Genomic DNA, 19,085 nt, shown 5'->3' with positions numbered 1-19,085 from the left:
AATGTTTTTTTTTTTTTTCTCTCATTCGAGTTTTGTTAATATACATATGTGGGTCTTCTCATCGCCTCTTGAATTGAGTTCCAGGACCGGCAATGGCTCAAATGTGCAGGATCACACATAATATTCCTTGTCCTTGTTCTTCTTGTTCTTGTTGGAGCTCTTGGCGCTGTTGGCCGGCTTCCTCCTTGACGACGGTGCCGTTGGACTGCGCCGAGTTGCTGATGTAATTGCGGCTCTCGTCCACGTGGTAGGAGCCCTCGTCACGGTTGCGGTACTTGTACATGGCGTAGAGGAGGATGAGGATGCAGAGGGCCGCTGCCGCCACGATGCCCACCCACCATCCCCGTGGTGCTGCTGGACTCGCGGATCACCTCCGAGGGGCCCGGGTAACCCCCGCCGCCAGAACCCGTTGGGTTTGCTGGGAAGGGAAACAGACGGATGTTCATTCCACAGGAAAGACAATCGTTTCTGCATGAACATTATGGCACTGCTATGAACCACCTCGTACATCTGTCTATCTGAACAAGGACAGTTTAGTATTTAAGAGTTTAACTACCTAATACTCCTGGGTTGAACTACCTGAGACTTATACTGTAGGTTAGACAGCCCAAGGCTTAAGTATTGGACTAACCAAGTGGACTAACCGGCTGCATAGGAGATCAGGTTTTGACTAAGCTGATAGCCTGAACAAAGCTGCGTGATTCACTTTTAAGAAATGGCTTCTAAGCAACTAAAATCACAGAACAAGTGATCAAATATAGTACTGTGATTTACGCAGTTTACATACTGGATTTGGGCGACCACAAAGACCTGTTCTACAGATGCATCAGCTTCGAGGATGATTGAGTGGACCACGGCTAGACTCCCTCATCAAGCACAGCTCCCCAGAGACTCAAAATAAAACAAAACGATGGCTCCATGGAGAGTGTCATCATTCCTTACCCATAATAACAGACCCAGAGTGCTCGGCAAACCCACTATGGTGTTCTCTCCCACACTGACGCCGGAGCGCCTCCCTATATGACGGCGACACTCAAGCGACTCGCCCGATAATTGAAGCCGTGGGTCCGGTGTAATTACGATGCAGATGGGGGGAGGAGAGGAGTCGTAACACGCACCCTTATTTTTATTCCGATTTAATGAATCCAATAAAGGCCCTTTAATGAACTCTAAATGTTTGATAATGGCATTAATATCTGACAAGAATGGGGTTTGGGTTCATTTGCTTCTTGAATGAGAAACTGATTACATATCAGAGACTCTCCATTATGTACTAGTACTGACCAAATTGTAATCTCTTTCCCCATCAACTCTGATAGCACTTCGCTACCCCCTTCATCACTCTCTGGCTAATGTCCTCCTCAGATAAAGTGCTTTTCAATCCCTCTGCTATTCTTCCTGTCCACTCCCCCACATCCTCCTTCCCATCCTGCCCCTTGCTCTCTCTGCTTGCCTAGGAGTCCCCTGACCCCCAGAAGAAGAAGCACCTCGACTGGGTGTAAAAACCACTGCGGGGGGGGCTCCCAAGACTATAACCACAGATGCCCCGCATGGGAGATCAAACCAACCACGTTGGAGTTCCCAGATCGTACACCCAGATACTAATGCTAGTTTCTTCAGCTTCTACACGGTTCTGAATGTGACCTTCTGTGCCCCCCTAAATATTATATAAATATTACACAGCCCATAAAAAATGAGGGAACAATGCAGAGTGAGAACACAAACACAGAGGATTGTGGGATACGGGATGTTCAGATGCTGACGCAGTCACATGCACGCTACATGCAAACACACAACGATTCATAAACACACTGCTGGATAGCTGAAAGCAGGACCCAGACCCCTGTTTACTCTCGCCCTGGAGGGGTGGGCATTGTAATGTTGCTGTGATCTTCAAGCCAACTCCCAGTGCTTTACCATACAACTATCTGTTTTTTACGGGCAATTAAGCCCCCGTTGGCCTTTTCCCCCATCAAAAGACAGAACCCTACCTTTCCAAGCCATCCCCACCTCTGCTTTGAGAAGAGGTGAATGTGTCTTTCACCATTTTATAACCCAGTTTTTTGGTTCTCAGTTGGGTGGGGGGGGCTAATACCATTAGTGCTGCCTGTTGAGTCAATCAAGGACGACGGAAATTAACTGTGGGAATGAAGCCGACCCGAGCGTGGCAGTAGATCTCCTTAGTGTGTGACAGGCCTGGCTACACCCCCGGACAGGTGTACGGAAAGCACACGCTCACAGTGCGGCATGAGCACGGAGGTTCCCCATGGCAGAATGGAGATAAGAGAGCAAACAGGAGACGCTACCGGTTGTGTGTGCATGTGTTTTGAGGGGGGGTGTGTGCCTGTGCTGGGGTACGTCAGGTCCAACGAACTGGGCACCGCGGCTGGTCCCATGGTGTTCTGATTGCAGCCCCGCGTCCTCTGATTGTGCTCTCCTGGGAGCTAATAAGGTTTACCGACTTTCGCCTCGCTTCTGAGCCAAGCTACCCCCCCCCCCCCCCCACCACTACCCCTTTCAGCCGACCATGTCCCCAAGTTTATTTCTGTCGCTGCTAAAGGGGACAATCAGCCTCAGAAGCACAAGTGGGTAACGTGCAGAGTGGAGCAGACCAAAGGCATTTCAGTGTAAATAAGTCAAAGTTAGCAGTGACGGCTCTGTGCTCGTCGATGATTAACAACACCAGGATGATTTATGTGTGCATAATAATGTGATTAATAATAACTATTCATCCCCATTAAGTATGAGGGATGAGCGGAGCCTGTTTTGGGGTGTTCTGATAATGTATGAATGATTCATGAAAGAAATGCGATTCTGGTTCCCAACCCCTGAGTCTTGTGGTGGAGAAGCAGCTTCAACTATTGATATGTGGTGATAAAAGGACAGGATATCGGGGCCGCATATTCAGGAACGTGGTGATGCATGGTCAGGCCCGCATTATGATCCTGCCTCCCCAAGACAGCAAGGTCGATTCAGCATTCCACACGGTGGTGGTGCTCCCCAAGCAAATCACCGCCGGTCTGCTTTTCCTCCTGGATCGTTTGTTAAGCTCTTTTTTTTCCCTACCTGTGGTATCTGAGTACCCATCGGTACAGGTGTTATGGGAAGCTGAGGAGACCAACAGGGAGGGTTGAGAAAAGGAGTAAAATGAAAAGGAGTAGATAAGGCTATAATCACCACCATTTCAGGAAATTAATTTTGGAGCTGAAACAGGTGTGGGAAGGATGATTGTACTGAACGGATTAAAGCAGTGGTCTTTGTCACGCTGATGGATAAGTGTGCCTTTGCCTATGCCGGTTTCCCCACTCCGAGCCACACGCTGAGAGCACATCAGTGTCGCCTACGGCCAACTGACATCAGGAGGACACACCGATATGTATTATTGACTTATTACAACCCTGCTAAGGTGTCCAACCAGATGACAAGAAGGTTTATATGTTTATCAGAGGTCACTGCTTAAAAACCTGGTTATTACCAGGAACGTGACACTAAGCTACAAAAACTGAATTTCACAAAAAACTTAGCTATTTTTATCTCTGCCCGGTATGTGACACAAAGGTACAAAGACAGTCTTTAATCTTGCTTTATATAGCTAATTAGAGCTGGGCGATATGACGATATTATCGGTAATTGACTAAGCGGCGATTATTACTGTAGGCTTAAGCTGCACACAAAGCAAGATAAAAATGTATGATTTGGCTTTCAGTTCAGCCTTCTGACCTACGCTTCTGATGTTTAAAAAAAACACATTGATATTTTTTTTCTCTCCTTGTATGATACTCAAAGGTATCAGTGTATGTAAACGACAGTTATAATGGTGGTGCAGTATTCGACTAGGGTTTACCATAAGTGAATCACTTTTTTAGATGATTTCAGATGATCCACGACAGGTTTTAAAATCATAATTAAATCTGGCCTGCCCATCGATTGCCCCCCCCCCCCATCCTCAGTTGGCAATAATTAATGCCGCCTATATAGCAGATTATCTGTACATTGTTTTTTCTCATGATCTCACGCTTTTCTTTTGGCAAAAAAAAAAAGTAAACTGCACCTGTATGTCTGTGTGTGTGTGGGCTGTGTTGGGACAACTCAATATGATCGTTTTTCTCAACACTTTTAAATTAAATATCACACATTATTTTTTCAGGTAAACCTAACCCTAACCCTAATTTTTTCAGGTTCACCTAACCCTAAAGTGTGTATGTATACAATAGGTTCAGATAAATGAAATGGAGGAACAGTGGGGATCACGCTGCAACACGAACTAAGGTTAAAGTTCCAGGTCTTTAACTGCGACAACCTCTGCTGGCCCGCTGGCAGAGTGGGTTAGACCATGTCCCCCCCCTTCCAACGGCCAGGCTTACGTGCCCGTTAATCAGCACTCCATCATTTGATCAGAGTCAATGGAAACCCCGCGAGAGCTGACAGGCGAGAGGAGTGTTTCAGAATGGTGCAGAAGGCTCCGCTGAAGCGAACCCAAGGGTGAAATTATACAGAGGAAGAAAGACAGCAGAAAGACAAAGGCAAGGGAAGCTCATGGGCAGATACAGGACCATCTGAGTAAGCGAGTCCTGAAGGGGGCGGGGGGGCGGGGGGGGAGGGGCTGCCTGCTGTTGTATTCATATGAGCCCTAGTTAATGTTTCACTCATTTACTCAAAAGTCATTTCCTTTGTGGGACTGCGGGACGGGGTTTAGACTTCAGCATCACATCGTGAGAACCGGCTGAGCCAGATGACAATATCATAGCAGCCCCATCCATTACAGACATAGCTGAACATCTTATTGTTGCATCAAGACCTTGCTACACATTCCCTAGACTGCAAAAATAACAGTCATTACACCTCTGCTTGCTCTGAGAGACAGGACATGGCGCATACAGTCGCAGCAAGGTCTGCTCTCAGCATTCCCCAGAATGCACCTCTACCTACAGTAGCTCTATTAGCGAGAGAGGGGATTACGGATTCCATGGTGTCTGCTGGGATTTTAATAAATGGGTCTCTTAAAGACCATTATTCCTTATTCATCTTTGGTAAAGAGGTTCATTTATTTGGCAATTTGCGATGGACAAGCAGGGTCAAGGTGGGGGGGGCGGAGTGGGGGGGGTATTTAAAGCCACGGCTGGCACCACGTTTGCCACTAGCTAATGGAGCAGACGAGGCTACTTAGCGAGTAATGAACAGACAAGGGGCCGACTGACCCCACCCTGGTGGGATTGATGACGAGGCACGGGGAAGCCCGGGGTCACGCCCTCTGCGCCAGCCACCATCCGTCATCTTTCGCAAGGCACCCGGGAACGACAGGGCCGCAAGGCGGAAAAACGGGATATGGCAAGTGAGGTGGGCTGGGGGTGTCGCAGGAGGAGGATGGGCCTGGCGTTACGGCAGCATTTCATTACCATCTTCATTTTAAGTCACCGCTCATTCACAGAAAGGTACCGAGGGTGAAAGGTCTGTCATTGCAGATGATCTAAAAATGTGATTTTTCCATTTAACACTTGATTAATCCCATTGCTTGATCATTTTATCTCCCCCCCCCCCCCCCGACCATTTTGGAAAAAATATGCAGACGGAAATGTCAGAAGGCTTGAGAACACAGTGTCCCGCTTTATTTTTCGAATATTCTTTATTCTGTGATGGGCTGGCCCCCCCATCCTGGGTTGTTCCCTGCCTCGGGCCCATTGCTTCCGGGATCCGGACCCCCCGCAACACAGTAGGATAAGCGGTTTGGAAAATGGATGGATGGATGGATATTCTTATATTTCTAATATTTTAAAACCTAGTGGCTGAACAACGGGCATTTTTATCTTATTCTTGATGAGGGTATGCTTACAGAACAACTCACTTTTTGAGTCTAAAAACAGTGTGAATATAGTCTGAATCTCAACAGCACATCATCAGTCTGATGTTAATGGCTCTGTCCTGTGTTTTAAATGTAATCGGTCGCTTTCTCACATCTGTTTGGTCTGGTGTTATGCTAGTGGTAGAAAAGCATCCGATGCGAGGATATGCTGGTTTGTACCATCATTCGGTATATAACCTTCCAAGCTGGGCTGTGTCCTATTAAAAAACAGAGGAGCAACAAATGTTAATTGCTGCTCCCAGGAGGGGGGGGGGATGGGAATTGATGGGTCACATGCCTTGAAGAGGTAGATCGCAGCAGGCCTAAGCGGGGCAGGAGGGGGGGTGGAGGACCAGAGAGCTCTGGCACACACAGCTCATGATCTCCTGCTGAAAGAGAGACTTTGGCTATTTCGGTTGAATCCACTGCAGGTAGGTATAGTGTCCAGAAGACGTCATGCAGCCCCCACCTCACCCAGACACCCCCCCATGGGGCTGTCCCTACTGTGTCGATCCTTTGTCAAGGCTCGTACTCCAGGACGGCTGCAGGCTCGCACCCCGCCATGATCGGACGTTAACTCCGCACAGCAGTGCTCCGGTAAAGCTCCCTGAGATTCCAGCTTAGCTGGCTTGCAGCTGACATGTTTCTGTAAACCCATGGATTAGTATTACAGCAGTACTACGTATCCCGCTGTAATCACCAGCCTGCCAGGCTTGCCACGCACGGGTGGGGGTGGGGTGGGCAGGCCACCTTGTAAACGGGGGCTCCTCAGTAAAAAGACTTGCCTGTGCCAAGTTTCCTTAAATGAGCTCGGTTCCTGAGAAAGACTCCACGTTTTAACACAGCAGCGTTACTCACAAGCTGGCAGGAGAGAGCAAAGCGTGACAACCAGCCTATTTGAGCCATGATGACCATAGTAAGCAGTGCTCTTTACTGTGTTTTTACCATAAAAAAATGGAGACTAGTTCTTTCAGAAGAACAGGCACCTTGAACTTGTTTTTTACGACACCATAAAAGAAATAATTTCCAATAACGACCCAACAATGCCACCCAGTCCAGGGCTATAATTTCAGATAATGGCTTCATTAATGATTAGCTGATTAGAATCGATTAAAACACTTTCTCGCCAAGGCAAGTCTGTCATTGGGTTCGAAAAATTATGTCTCAGATTCCAGTTCCCTCTAATTCCGATGTTGTCATGTTAGCCTATACTGTAATGCGTTTACAGGCTGCGTAAGTGATCCATTTCAGGTGCCTTGTGGAGAGGAACAAGACCCCAGCCTTGAGCCCAGAAACTTATAGCCTAGAAAGATGGCTGGTGTGACAGGCAACCATTCATCCATGTCAGTCATGCAGCATTTGACCTGAAATTAACCTATGACAGCTTATAGAACACTTATCCCTTGACCAATTAAATGACACCATCCTGGCCCTAACCTCTTCATTGGCTGAGGAAGGAAGGAGGTGGGGCATTTCAAAGAGCACCGTGAGGTTTCAGGGGTCAGAAGGTCAGAGCAAATTACATTATAAAAAAGTGTGGCCATATTTAAAATGCAGCAGGTCTTCATCTCATCATCTCCTTGAAGGGCCCTACAGCCCCAGGTACCTTCCAAATGAACAACAAGCCCATTACTCATTCTTCCCAGTGCAGGTGACGATATGCCAAACGCAGTGATGCTGATTCCACAGTGCAGGCCCAGCTTGCTGCAGTTAAGGATGTCATTACGTGGCTATACATACCTTGTCGATGCAGAGTTATATGGAGCGATAAGGCTGCTTTACTGGGACCTTGTGTGATTTGCCGGTCCGTAAACACTTCGTGAGGGTGCGTGTCTGAAAGCGCGTGTGCCTGGCTAGCCGCGCCGAATGAGCACATTGTCACATCGAAATTGGCAGTGATGGGCCACCGCGGTCAGACTTCACGATTATGCTCTCGTTTCTGAAAAACGATGCCTTGTAAGTGTGTATCTGCCTTGGCGCTGCCTATTTGGCTCCGGTTTCGCAGTTGTTTCATTTAATTTTTGTCACTGGGAAGTCGGTGAAATCTACCCTGTTAAAAAATGTGTTTCTCAAGTTTACAGCGACGGTTATCAGAACTCGCAGAGACTCCTGCGACCAAAGGAAACAGGGACTGTTCTGAGATCACGTGTCTCCCACACCCCTCCCAGTACTGTCCGTGCAGTTACTGGCATGGGTCGAAAGCAATCAGGTGAGTGCGATGTTTTACGAAAGTTATTTTATTTTTCACTTGCTGGGATGGCGGCGGTAATGAGCATTTCACGGATCATGGGCCCTCTGTGCGCACCGTGGTCACAAAAGCCTACATCCCCCCGCCTGTTCATCTAGCTCCAGCCTACTGTTAACCAGGGCGCGGTCCCCATGAACAAAATTTAAAAAACATAAAACCAAATATAAAAGTGCACCCCCCGGCCCTTACTGGCCTTACTCAGCCCCTCTGCCTTGCCTGGAGAAACCGAATATCACATGGCTAGCAGATAATGAGCCCCCTGGCCAGAGCTGCCTCCCCTGAAAGCAGGGTTGGGGCGTCTCCCTGTCGCAGCGGCTAAGAGGCTGGAGTGATGCGGAAATAATTGAAAGGATAAATAAGAGAGAATCTGTTTTCGCGTCTGATAGTGGAGAAGACGCGGCGTCAAATCCCACTTTCCTAGCGAACGCCTTTCTGCATCTCATTAGGCCACGAGGTCGCTGTGGCGCCTGGCAAATATCCGGTAGGCGGCGAGCGGTAAATGTGTGGACACAAATTGCAGACATTCTTCGAGCCCACCGTGCAGGACCGGCGGGGGTGCCCTGTCAGCCGCCAATGCGGAGGCGGACGCTAATGACGCCGGATGCTTGCGAGCTGCCTGTCGTCACCGGCGACGGGTCTAAATTTGCAAGGGCATGTGATAAACGCATATAAATGGTGCAAAAAAATCTTCTTAGCATGTGGGCTGATAACCTCTGAGTCGATTGGAGGATCTTTGGAAGCCCAAGTATTAATACAGGACGGTGTATTACAGAAAAAATGGTGTGCCACAGTGCATGCTGGGAATGACGGAATAGTGTATTATGTCTGTGGTTTGACCTCTCGCACCAACAAGTGTGACTGTTTCATTTTTCACAGTTCTGCCATACAATATTTTACCATAATCATTTTTTGTTTCATAGGGTGAAAGGCCTGTCTTGCACATGATCTAAAAATGTGATTTTTCCATTTACCACTTGATTAATCACATTGCTTGATCATTTTATTTTTCCCCCTCCGATCTTTTTGGAAAAAATATGCAGACAGAAATGTCAGAATTTTCACAAAACCATGAACTTGAACGGTGAGGGAGAGATGCAGATCTCTAATCTGTTATCAGGGATGAGGTATGGTAAAACACCACCCTCTCTGGAAAAGAGACATTAAAGACCACAAATCTACTCTGGATTTAATATTAACTCGGCCCCCCCCCCCCCCACACACACACCCCACACCCCCCCCCCATCCGATGTCTTCATTAGGTCCCTCTCAGCACCAAAAGTCACACCTTGACTGGACATAAAGGGCGCGGTGAAACGGCGGGGGCTTTCAACCTGACGCAAATGCCATGGTGGTAACTGCTAGAAGCCCTACAAGGACATCCCCATGAGGGATGGGGACCTGAGGGCAGCCAAACAGAAAGCAGGAGGTGTGCGGAGCTGTGAGGCGGCACAGCTGAACGATGGGCCGGGCTTTGTGACGCCTCTGGATTTTGGTCACGTTCCACAGAGGTCGCATCTCTCCCAGAGTGCTTCAGAGCTCTCATGCCCGGGATCAGGCGGCTGGTGGGAGGGGTGGCCTGGGGCGGGTGGCAGCCATGTCCTTTGCCAAAGACCATAAAATAATAATTCGGCACTTGGTTCCTTTTGTGTCAGCCAGTGGTCTTGGGCCGGATAACTCAATAAGCCAGCCCAGTGGATGTGGCACTGCGGCTCCTGGCTCAGGAGCCGATCCAATCATACCCCCTTACCCCTCTCCTCCAGGGCCCAATCCCGCCAAACGCATCCATTGCCTGTCACTTAACCTGCAGATGTTTGACAGACAGCGGTATTGTTGCCACACTAACGCTGCCAATGCATCAAGGCCCCCCCCCTCGCCCCCGGCTCCTCCTCATATGCCCATCGGGGACCAGACCGTATCGCCTGGTGACCCAGTGGCTCTGCAGACTGGGAGAAGATTCAATTTGCTGCGGCGTGATCTAATCTTGGGACCTGCGGGAGATTACAGCTTCAGCCATGGAATTGCTGCAGTTCTAGGGATACAAAAAAAAAGGGCTGAAATAAAGCTTGGAATAAATAAGCGGAGAAATCGATACGCTGGACGCTAAGGATGGAGTGGCGCTCCGGGGGACCCTGGTGATGCTTAACCTTGGCCCCTGGTTCCACTCTCCCCCAGAGATTCTATCACCACCAGCTTTTTCATGCACCATCTATCTATTTCTCACCCCCTCCCTCCAAAAAAAAAAAAACTCTGATAAAATCTGTCTTTTGTTGTTGTGGAAGGGGCGGGCAATGCAACTTTTACATCACAATGGATTGTGAGGTATTTACGTTACCGGGAGAATGTTAACCCGTTTTGGTGTTCCACCTTTGAACTGCTTGTTGTTCATTTGGAAGGTACCTGGGGCTGTAGGGCCCTTCAAGGAACGATGTCCAATTAAAGGAATATTTGTCACTAATCAACCAGGAAAAGAGGGGTCAACACACTTCCATCCTGGATGCAGAGGCCCTGATTTCCAGTGGGAATGAAGGACGCAGTCCTTCACACACAGCCGACCCTTCCCGGCCAAACACACTGCGTACTGCAGAAACACACACATCAATCAGGATGGCTGGTCTAATCCAGCCTTCCCCAGCCAGTCATGCACTGGGATGTTTTGTTGCACTTCGACTTGATCCCTGTCACTGTGGGGGGGGGGGGGGGGGGGCACTCATTGCTCTTTAGCGAATCTACAAATTTACGCCTTCCCCCAGACTGTGGGGGTGGGGATTTCACTGTCAGACTCCCGGTGATAGAGTTATACAGAAACATGCGCTATCTACAGCTTTATTACAGGAAGAAAGATCAATACAGACAGCACTTTGTCGGAGAGCCTTAATTGTTTCTGTGGCTCTCGATCTGTGTGAACCCCCTTCCCCCGACTGAAAACAGAGGAGAAGATTCACTGCACTGCAGGTCTCCTGTCCTTTTGATAATTGGTCCGTATCCAACCCAGAACAAAGATGAAATGAAAGCCCAGACACACATGGGTCGGCGTATCACATGGTTAGGAGCAGGTCTGGAGGTCACTGCATGGTCAGCAGCTCAGGGGGCGGTGGCTCCGCATTCAGCACTGCACTCTCACACGGTTGCCAATTCCATCCCTGGCTTTGTGTGTGGAATTTTCCCCACATTTGTGCGAGATTCCTACGGTTACTCTAGTTTCCTACCGCAGTCAAAACCCTTCAGTAGACGGCCTGCAGTGAATGAGTGCCTGCGCATGTGTGCCCTGTGACAGTCTGGCGTCCTGTCCAGGGCATCCCCTCACTTGTGCCCTGTGCTGCCTAGGATATGCTCCATGCGTAGTTACCCTGTAGATGGCTGGATAGATTATATTTTCCAGCACAGGGTAACGGCATCTTAATAATAACGCTACTCATAACCGGATTGCAGGAAACATTTCAAGCGCATCTGACGTGCAAATCTACACATCTATATTAAGTCTGAAATTAGCTCTTAAATTAAACATGATGTGCCGTTTTTATGGCCTGTTACTGTCATTCCCCTGCATGTATTTATCAATACAAAATGCATTTCCTCTGACTTATATCGCAGCTCGCAGGACGTTGCAGCATAATATGATCTGACCTCCGCTGCAACAACTAGCAGCGCTATAATTTTTCCACTCTTGCGCTCTCCTGCATGACAGTCGTGAAACATCACATTCGTCACCGTCACCGGTGCAGAAATAACTAGCCCTGACCAAAAATAATTCTTTTGAAAAAAGAAAGAAGATTAAAAGTGATCAGGGCAGAAATATTCACTGGTCTTGTCACGCAAAGGTTAGTGTGCGTCCTCCAGATTACAGTGTAACAAACATCCCGTTATTTGTCAAAGGAAAATCCCCCAGAAATGAAAAATAGAACTTCTGGGCCACGAGGCGGAAAAACGATGATGTTAGCAGGCGCGAAAATACAACCGCAATGAATGCGACCGAGTGAGTCAGCTATCCGAATTCAGGGAAAAACATCACATCGCAAAAATATCTGCATAAAATCCCAAGCATCGTAGGATGTATCTGAAACTGGTTGCCGGTGACCCCGTGGCAGAATGCGAGGTTTGGTTGAGTTTACTATCTGCCTGGCAGTGGGTGTGTTAGCGTGGGGATATCAGGAGTCATGGAGAAGGTCGCAGGTTCAGAACTCTATCAACCCTGTGAAATATCAATCCTTATAAATAAATCAGGAAAAAAATATGCTAACAAGTAACAGCATTCTGTCCATAACATGCTGAAAATAGCTTTGTTATAAACAGATCATCTATACCAAGCGAGTCTTGGGTCCCTTAGTCATTCAGTGGTACAATCTACTATCTCTCTGTCTTTTTCATGTCGTTGGAGAATCTTCTGCTATAATCTAGGGTCTTTGGCCTGTGGTGTATTCACAACTACAAATGGAGGTCTTTGTCCTGGCAGTGGCTTTTTCAATTTTACAATGAAAGGTCTTTCTCACATCATCGATGGACCCTCTGCTACAGTCTAAAGTCTAGAGTCTTTGTCCCAGCAGAGAAAAATTCATTGTCATGTTTCTCCAGAGGCAACATAGGGAAAACAGTTATTAAGAGTCTGAGAAGCGGATTACAGGAGTGAGTCCTCCTTGCAGAAGCCGTGAACACTGGCTGTCCCCAGTGGGGCAGCAGCTGCTCGCCCGTCATCCCTAAGGAAATGCCGATGGGGTGCCACAGCGTCTGTGCTGTCATGTATAATGGGGTCTCAAAGAGCAGAGAAACTGCTCTCCTTGGGGATGGCGCACATCATAATGAGTGCAGACAGAGACCCCTCTCACCAGTGCAGGAGGGGCTACGATGCCATTTTTTTCTAACAAGCACCCCATGATATTGTGGGGTACAGAATAGCTTCCTCATTCCCCAGGCCTTTAGTCAAGCTTATGCAAAGCATACTCCATCCATCCATTTTCTAACACTGCTGTCAGACTTGTGAGGCAACAGTGCTAACCACTGTGCCACCATACCGTACTCAGGGCAGTTTAACTGAATGGGACACTGGACTGCTGGAAGGAGAGGCTCCAAAAAGGACCATTTAAGACGCAGAGGCATCATCCTCCCTGACGCAGTCCATCTGTGTGGTGCTGCAGACAGACAGGGACACCGACACGCAGAGGATAGTAGTAAAAAAAAAGGTGACTAACCTAACCCACCTGAGCTTGGCTCACACGGATCGATGTCCTCGTCGTCGTTCGGACACTCCGCTGACGCCACCAGCAGGTCATCTGTCGTCTGAGGACAGAAAGAGAGAGATGAGGATCGGTGAGTTAGTTACCTCTAGGTCCATAGCTGGGGTTCATTTGCCATGGAAATGCGCCAAAGCACATGACCTCTGCACCGGGCTCATGGCATTCAGAGCCCTTTGTGAACATGGCCGAAACCCTTGATGCCAACAGCGGGAGGAATGAAGCCTCTCATTCAACAGCCAATCGGATTATTGCATATGGGCGCCGCCCTGTTCAACCCAACAGGAACCAATAAAGAGAGCGGCAAGTGGAGAGTACACAGGTCTCTGATTGACAAGCAAATACCAACCACAGAGGGCCGGGAAGCCTCATTTCACTCATCACTGCCTAAAGGTAATTAAGAGAAGAGACAGAACCATTAAGAAGGGAACAAAACACAATCTCCTGGGGGGAGTGAAGACTTTTTCTACTGCTCAGAAGAATTTGTGTACCTGCATAAACATTGAGGGTTGTCATAAATATACCGGCATAGCACCTTTGAAGCTCACTGTCCTTTGGGGGACTCTAATCCCAAACAGCTTCGACTTGAGTTTTATTTTCTAAAATACAGATCTGTAACGACCGCAGTCAAAGCCGGTTAGAGGGAAAAGAAGGTGAAGAAATAAGTCTATTGTCCTCTTGAAAGTGAGATTTTCCACTCTTTCTTTTGAGTCTCTGTTTGCACTTTGATCTCGATTTTATCGGGCCGTTCCCATTCGGCGTGGCTCACGCAGGAGGTCAACCCGGCTCTGCGCCATCCAGGCTCCTGCTCTTGATCCAACTCGGTACTTGTCCCATGGAATGCTTGGCTCAACAAAAAAATTAAATTAAATTAAATGGGTTGGAGCATCACAGGCTAAAGCAAACGAGGTAAAGGCTGCAGCAGTGGAACGTGAGAGGCGTCGAGTCCTCAGCTAAACACCAGGGGGCATCAGAGGATGGGCTGGGGGGAGTGTGAGAGTCTAGGTCCCTCAGAACCATCCAATTGCTATAACCACCCAGCGCATGGTTCCTGGGCTACTTATCTGGATGCATACAGAACTTCAAATAGATCAATAGAGCATTGCACTCAGTATTACTGCTTCATATTTGGAGCCCTGTACACATGCATGCAAACCACAGAAGAGCATGTTGAGGCCAGCTTGTCTAAGTTTTTGTCGTCTCCTGTGTTCATGTCCCACAGCCAGAGGTGGGGGCACAAAACTCAACGTGATTTTCTGCACATGTGTCTGATATACAGCGCCGGGGAACCAGATGGCAGTGTCAGCGTGTCCTGGAGCGCCCCATCCATCACTGCCTCCGGTGTCGTTTGTTTGTTGTGCCGTGAGATCCCGGCACAGTGTCCTGACAGACCGGTGTGGGAATCAATACCACGAACCATCGCTGGCTTAATGACAGCGGAAGAGTACATTTGCAATGGTCAGGAGGCAGGTCCAACATCACTAGTTATACCTCAGAATTTGGGGTGTGTGTGTGTGTCTTACCCAATTTATCCAGGTAGGGCAAAGGGCACACAAGGGAGAAAGCAACACTGGCGGGGGGGGGGATGCATTGCAAGAGCAATGACTGATGGGATAGAAAAACAGGAAATCCACTCTGATGTCGAGCGACGTTACATTTAACTTTACATCCTGCCTCATGCGTTTATGCATTCGATCAGAGATGACTCCTGTGTCCTCCTTGCCCCCAGACAAATGTCATGCCCTCTCTCGGCCCCACAGATCAGAGCGATGCCACGGGAATATGACATTCAGAGGGCCGCCTCTGGGTCCCCACACCCCAGTGACAATCTAATCAGAAATGAATCGCATCCCGACGCACCTGCTCACAGGCGACTCGAAGGGCAGAACAACGAAAGAATGAAATAAATAAAACATGACAGCAAGCGGCGGAGAGGGGCGCCTTCAGGGGATCGGAACTGCGGGACACCAGTCCTGATGCGACTCTAGTTGGGTTAGAATTCAATCACCTCACCTCTTCGGTACATGCTTCTCTGGTCCCCCTCTTGGCTGTGACAGTATAATGCCAGTTTATAAGGTGCATACCAAACACGGTCCCCGCCATAAACCCACCACCGCGGTGGTTTGCCCTGTAGCCCATGGGAGCTCTATGGGCTCCACACCCCTGCCACTGGCACAGGCTCGTGGGCAGTGGTGCTGAAAACATCCAAGCCCCAATTGCAGGCACTTCTGTGTTTGACTGGAGAGGGACCCTGCCTCACCCACAGATGACCGTGGCTGGAAAAAACACCACGGAAGTGGAACTTGTACAAGACCCCAGACTGATCCTGTACCGCAGTGCTGAACCGCTGACGAGGGCTGGCGATCAAAGCCTCCATGCTGCAACAGGGGGAGATGCTGAGAGACGTTCTCAGCTCCTCCATAGCAGATCCAGACTCTGAGCTTCTGTTCACAGCATTTTTGCTTAAATGTGACCCAAACATAAAGCAGATCCTTTAACCGTAACTTCAAATGTGGCTTCGTAATCAGCCCAGGCTATACTTCAAGAGTGCAACAAAATACGGGTAATTACAAAAAAGATGCTTCAATGCTTCAGTTGTGAGGGTAAAAAAAAAAGATGTAGGGCTTTAATTAGATGGCGAGTGTTCTTAATTAAATCGTTAAAGGGAATTCATGTGGACAAAGCCTTCCTTACACGGTCCGGCACCCTGGCACCCAGCCTTGACAGGCAGTCCGTTCATCTGCTGAGATTGATAATCGGCCCCCTTTGCCTGGTGGATGGGCTGGTCCCTCGAACCGAGTCCTTTCATAGTCCAAGAGCGCCGGAGTCAGCAATCCAGCTTGATCTGGGGACTACTGATTTACAGCTCCTCCTTCAGTACGGAGGGACAAGGGGTTCATAACTCACTGGCCTCGCCTGTGATCTCTGGAGAGCAGGGGCGAATGAGCAGTCAATAGCTAGTCTGTCAGTCATGGGCCTCTCCCCAAGATTAGCGGCGTACTGTAACATGCACGCCAACTACATTGTAACTCAGCTGCCGCTGGCTGCCAATTGGAAGCGATTACGGCCTTCCGCTCCCCCCTGTACTACGAGGCTGATAGCGGCTCTGCCCCATGACACATAGCGGCTCTCCTGAACATTGCTAGCCAAGGCTCTGCTCACTTCACTCAATAGGAAGGGCTTCTCGGGAGATAAGTGAGGCGGTAGCAAGACCCTGGAACCGTCACAGGGCACTCAGGTGACTGCCGCACCTCTGGCTTCCCCTGCAGCTTCATCCCCATTTTCTGTGGTTTCAGGGTGGCTCAGGTGAGCCTGAATTCTAGCACTGATAAGGAGCATGAGCCACCAGTCGTCATTCCTGGTTTGGGGACAGCGTTCCTGGAAACTTCAACCGTGAAGCACACTCCCCACCCCATCCCTCAAATATTTGCACCCCAACCCAACTTAAATGCCCTGGCCTGTATTAATCTTATACCAAAGGAATTTATGTAGGTGTTACATGCTCTCCCTTATCCTGATCCATCACGTGGCAGATATACACCTGACCCACCTCAGGGCCCTCTGACCACCTCATTTCCTTAGCAGAATTCTTATTATGTCCCCGTAGGCCCGGAGGAACCCCCCCATACTCCTTCACTTCCCGTTCCACGATCATATAAAAAAAATAATAATAAAACAGACCATCAGTAGTTTGCACTGGACCAATGGTAACGGAAACACTGGCCACCAAATCCAGTATTTAAAAAATATTTAAATGCTACTGGAGCTGAGGCAACTTGAAATGGAATTGTACACATATGATGAAAAGATATAAGAGCATGTTCTTCACCTGCTCCCTGGCCAGAGGAATTATGGGCTGGCATCCAGTCACCAGAAGCCCCTCCCCCTGCAGGCTAATGGCCACCCTTGCTGCCCGCTGTGAGGCCTTTTGCTAATTGTCTAAACAGCTTCCCTACTCTTCACCGCTTTCAGACCCTGCAGGGCTCCATGGTCATTCCTCGTGGCAGGATATTGATTGATCCCCTCCTGGCTTGATCAGGACCACTGCCGACACATAAGCATTTAACCTGCGATAATCAGGCACAGAGCAGCCATCAGGAGCTCCATACTTGCTACCCCAACTGGGATCACAGGAACTCCCGGGAGACCCAAACCTTTGAAATGTCCTCTGGTACTGACAGAAACCCAATACAGGGTGATGGTAAGCCTGAAGTCTATTCCAGGACACACAGTGCAGGGGACACCCTCGATGGGACACCTGCCCATCGCAGGGCACAGACACACACACACACATTCACTGCAGGCAATTTAGAGATGCCATTTCAGTTAACTGCGTGATTTCAGACCGTGCCTAGAAACCCGAGTGTCACCTGATAAAAAAACTAAAATCAGTCTCTAATTCAACACCAGCAAGTAGGTCAATGCTGCTGAATAATTTAGGCTCAATGTTCAATAAGTTTCCACTAAATAATGCAGGCCTCTCCTGCTGATTGGCTGGATTGGTGGCTGTGACCCCCCCCCAGTATCTGTCTCCTTGGTAGCGGTACTCAGAGACCTCCGTGGTGTCGTGGGCCGCACCATGGACCAGCTAGGGACGTGTTACCCGGCGACGGCTCCTTCTTGGCACATTCCCCACGACCTCGGTCATATGATTCAAATGATTACAATGATAAAAATCCAACTAACTTGGGGTACTGTCAAATGAAGCTGTTTTATCAAAACCAATTAATGGCGGATTGAAGCAAATGGCATTGTGGACAAACATAATCTTGCTTGCGCACGTATGTGTGCATGCGTGTGTGTGCGGTTGTGCACTAAAATAAACAACTACAAAAAAACGTCAAGGGCGGGCTATCACTGAGTATGTCTATTTTAATTGCTCCAGCTCTCGGCGGACGGCATCTCGTTTTATTTAAACGCGCGCGGTTGCCGCAGAACTGAGGGCCATACGTCAGTCTGCGAGTAATGAGGGGAAGGGGCCGGTCTGGTCCTGCCCGGCCTGCTCCCTCCCCGGGCGCCGCGCTTCCTGCCGCCATTCATCTTCCGCCGTGCTGCTGTCATGGATCGTGCTGCTTCCTAACAAGAAGGCAGGACCCAGCCGCGAGGCTCGCCGTTCCGTGCCATTCCGGAACACCGGCTTAACGAGCTCCTCGCCACTACCCAGAATCCCGAGACGGGTCCGAGAGCGAGCTCGATTTTTCTGGATCACTGGAATTCTCTAATTATCAGATTGTTTTGACCTGTTACAAGGCTAATGGCTAATATTGCCTTAACTAGTTCTGCTAAACAACTTGTTAGATTACAGAGATATTCGTTAAACAGCAGACTGCAACAATGTCCCCAGTTAATTGAAAAGAAAGCGAGCTTAGCTGCTTACATCGCATGCCTGCGTGTTTGATTAAGCATTTTGTTGCCACCAACCTATAAAAAGCAGCAATTGTTTGTTAAAGTCTGCAAACAAAGCGTGCTTTTTTTATCGTCCTCTCCGCGCCCGTGCTCAGTGGCAGCGAGTTGATGAGTTTCTCACGAGGTATTTTCAGAAATCACAGGGACCGTAATTATTTAGAAGTTCCACTTGGAGTGATGTTTGTATGCCATTCATATTTATCACAGGAAAGCCACCGGTGACACAATCGCTGAATGTGATGGCATGGAAAATGGTGCCTGGGAAGGAGGGGAAGGTTAGGGTTGGGTCTGCAGGGCCCAATAAGGAAAAACAGCTGGGAGTGCTGGATTTAGAATATTGTATGACAAGCTCCCGCACACCTGAGTG

The 19,085-nt window shown here is 48.8% G+C and overlaps 1 protein-coding gene across 1 annotated transcript in view; it reads right to left on the bottom strand.

Moving 5' to 3' along the window:
- nrxn1a (neurexin 1a) overlaps positions 1–19,085 on the bottom strand; it is a 242,686-nt gene continuing 223,601 nt past the window's right edge. Inside the window, 4 exon segments of the mRNA XM_049008491.1 lie at positions 1–180; positions 182–334; positions 336–418; positions 13,280–13,358. Of these exon segments, the coding sequence (XP_048864448.1) occupies positions 112–180; positions 182–334; positions 336–418; positions 13,280–13,358 (384 nt within the window). The 3' untranslated portion in view covers positions 1–111.

This window comes from Brienomyrus brachyistius, chromosome 3 (genome assembly GCF_023856365.1).
Source record: "Brienomyrus brachyistius isolate T26 chromosome 3, BBRACH_0.4, whole genome shotgun sequence".
Lineage (NCBI taxonomy): Eukaryota > Metazoa > Chordata > Actinopteri > Osteoglossiformes > Mormyridae > Brienomyrus > Brienomyrus brachyistius.
Note: the sequence above shows the minus strand (reverse complement) of the source record. Positions and strands in the feature narration are given on the sequence as shown.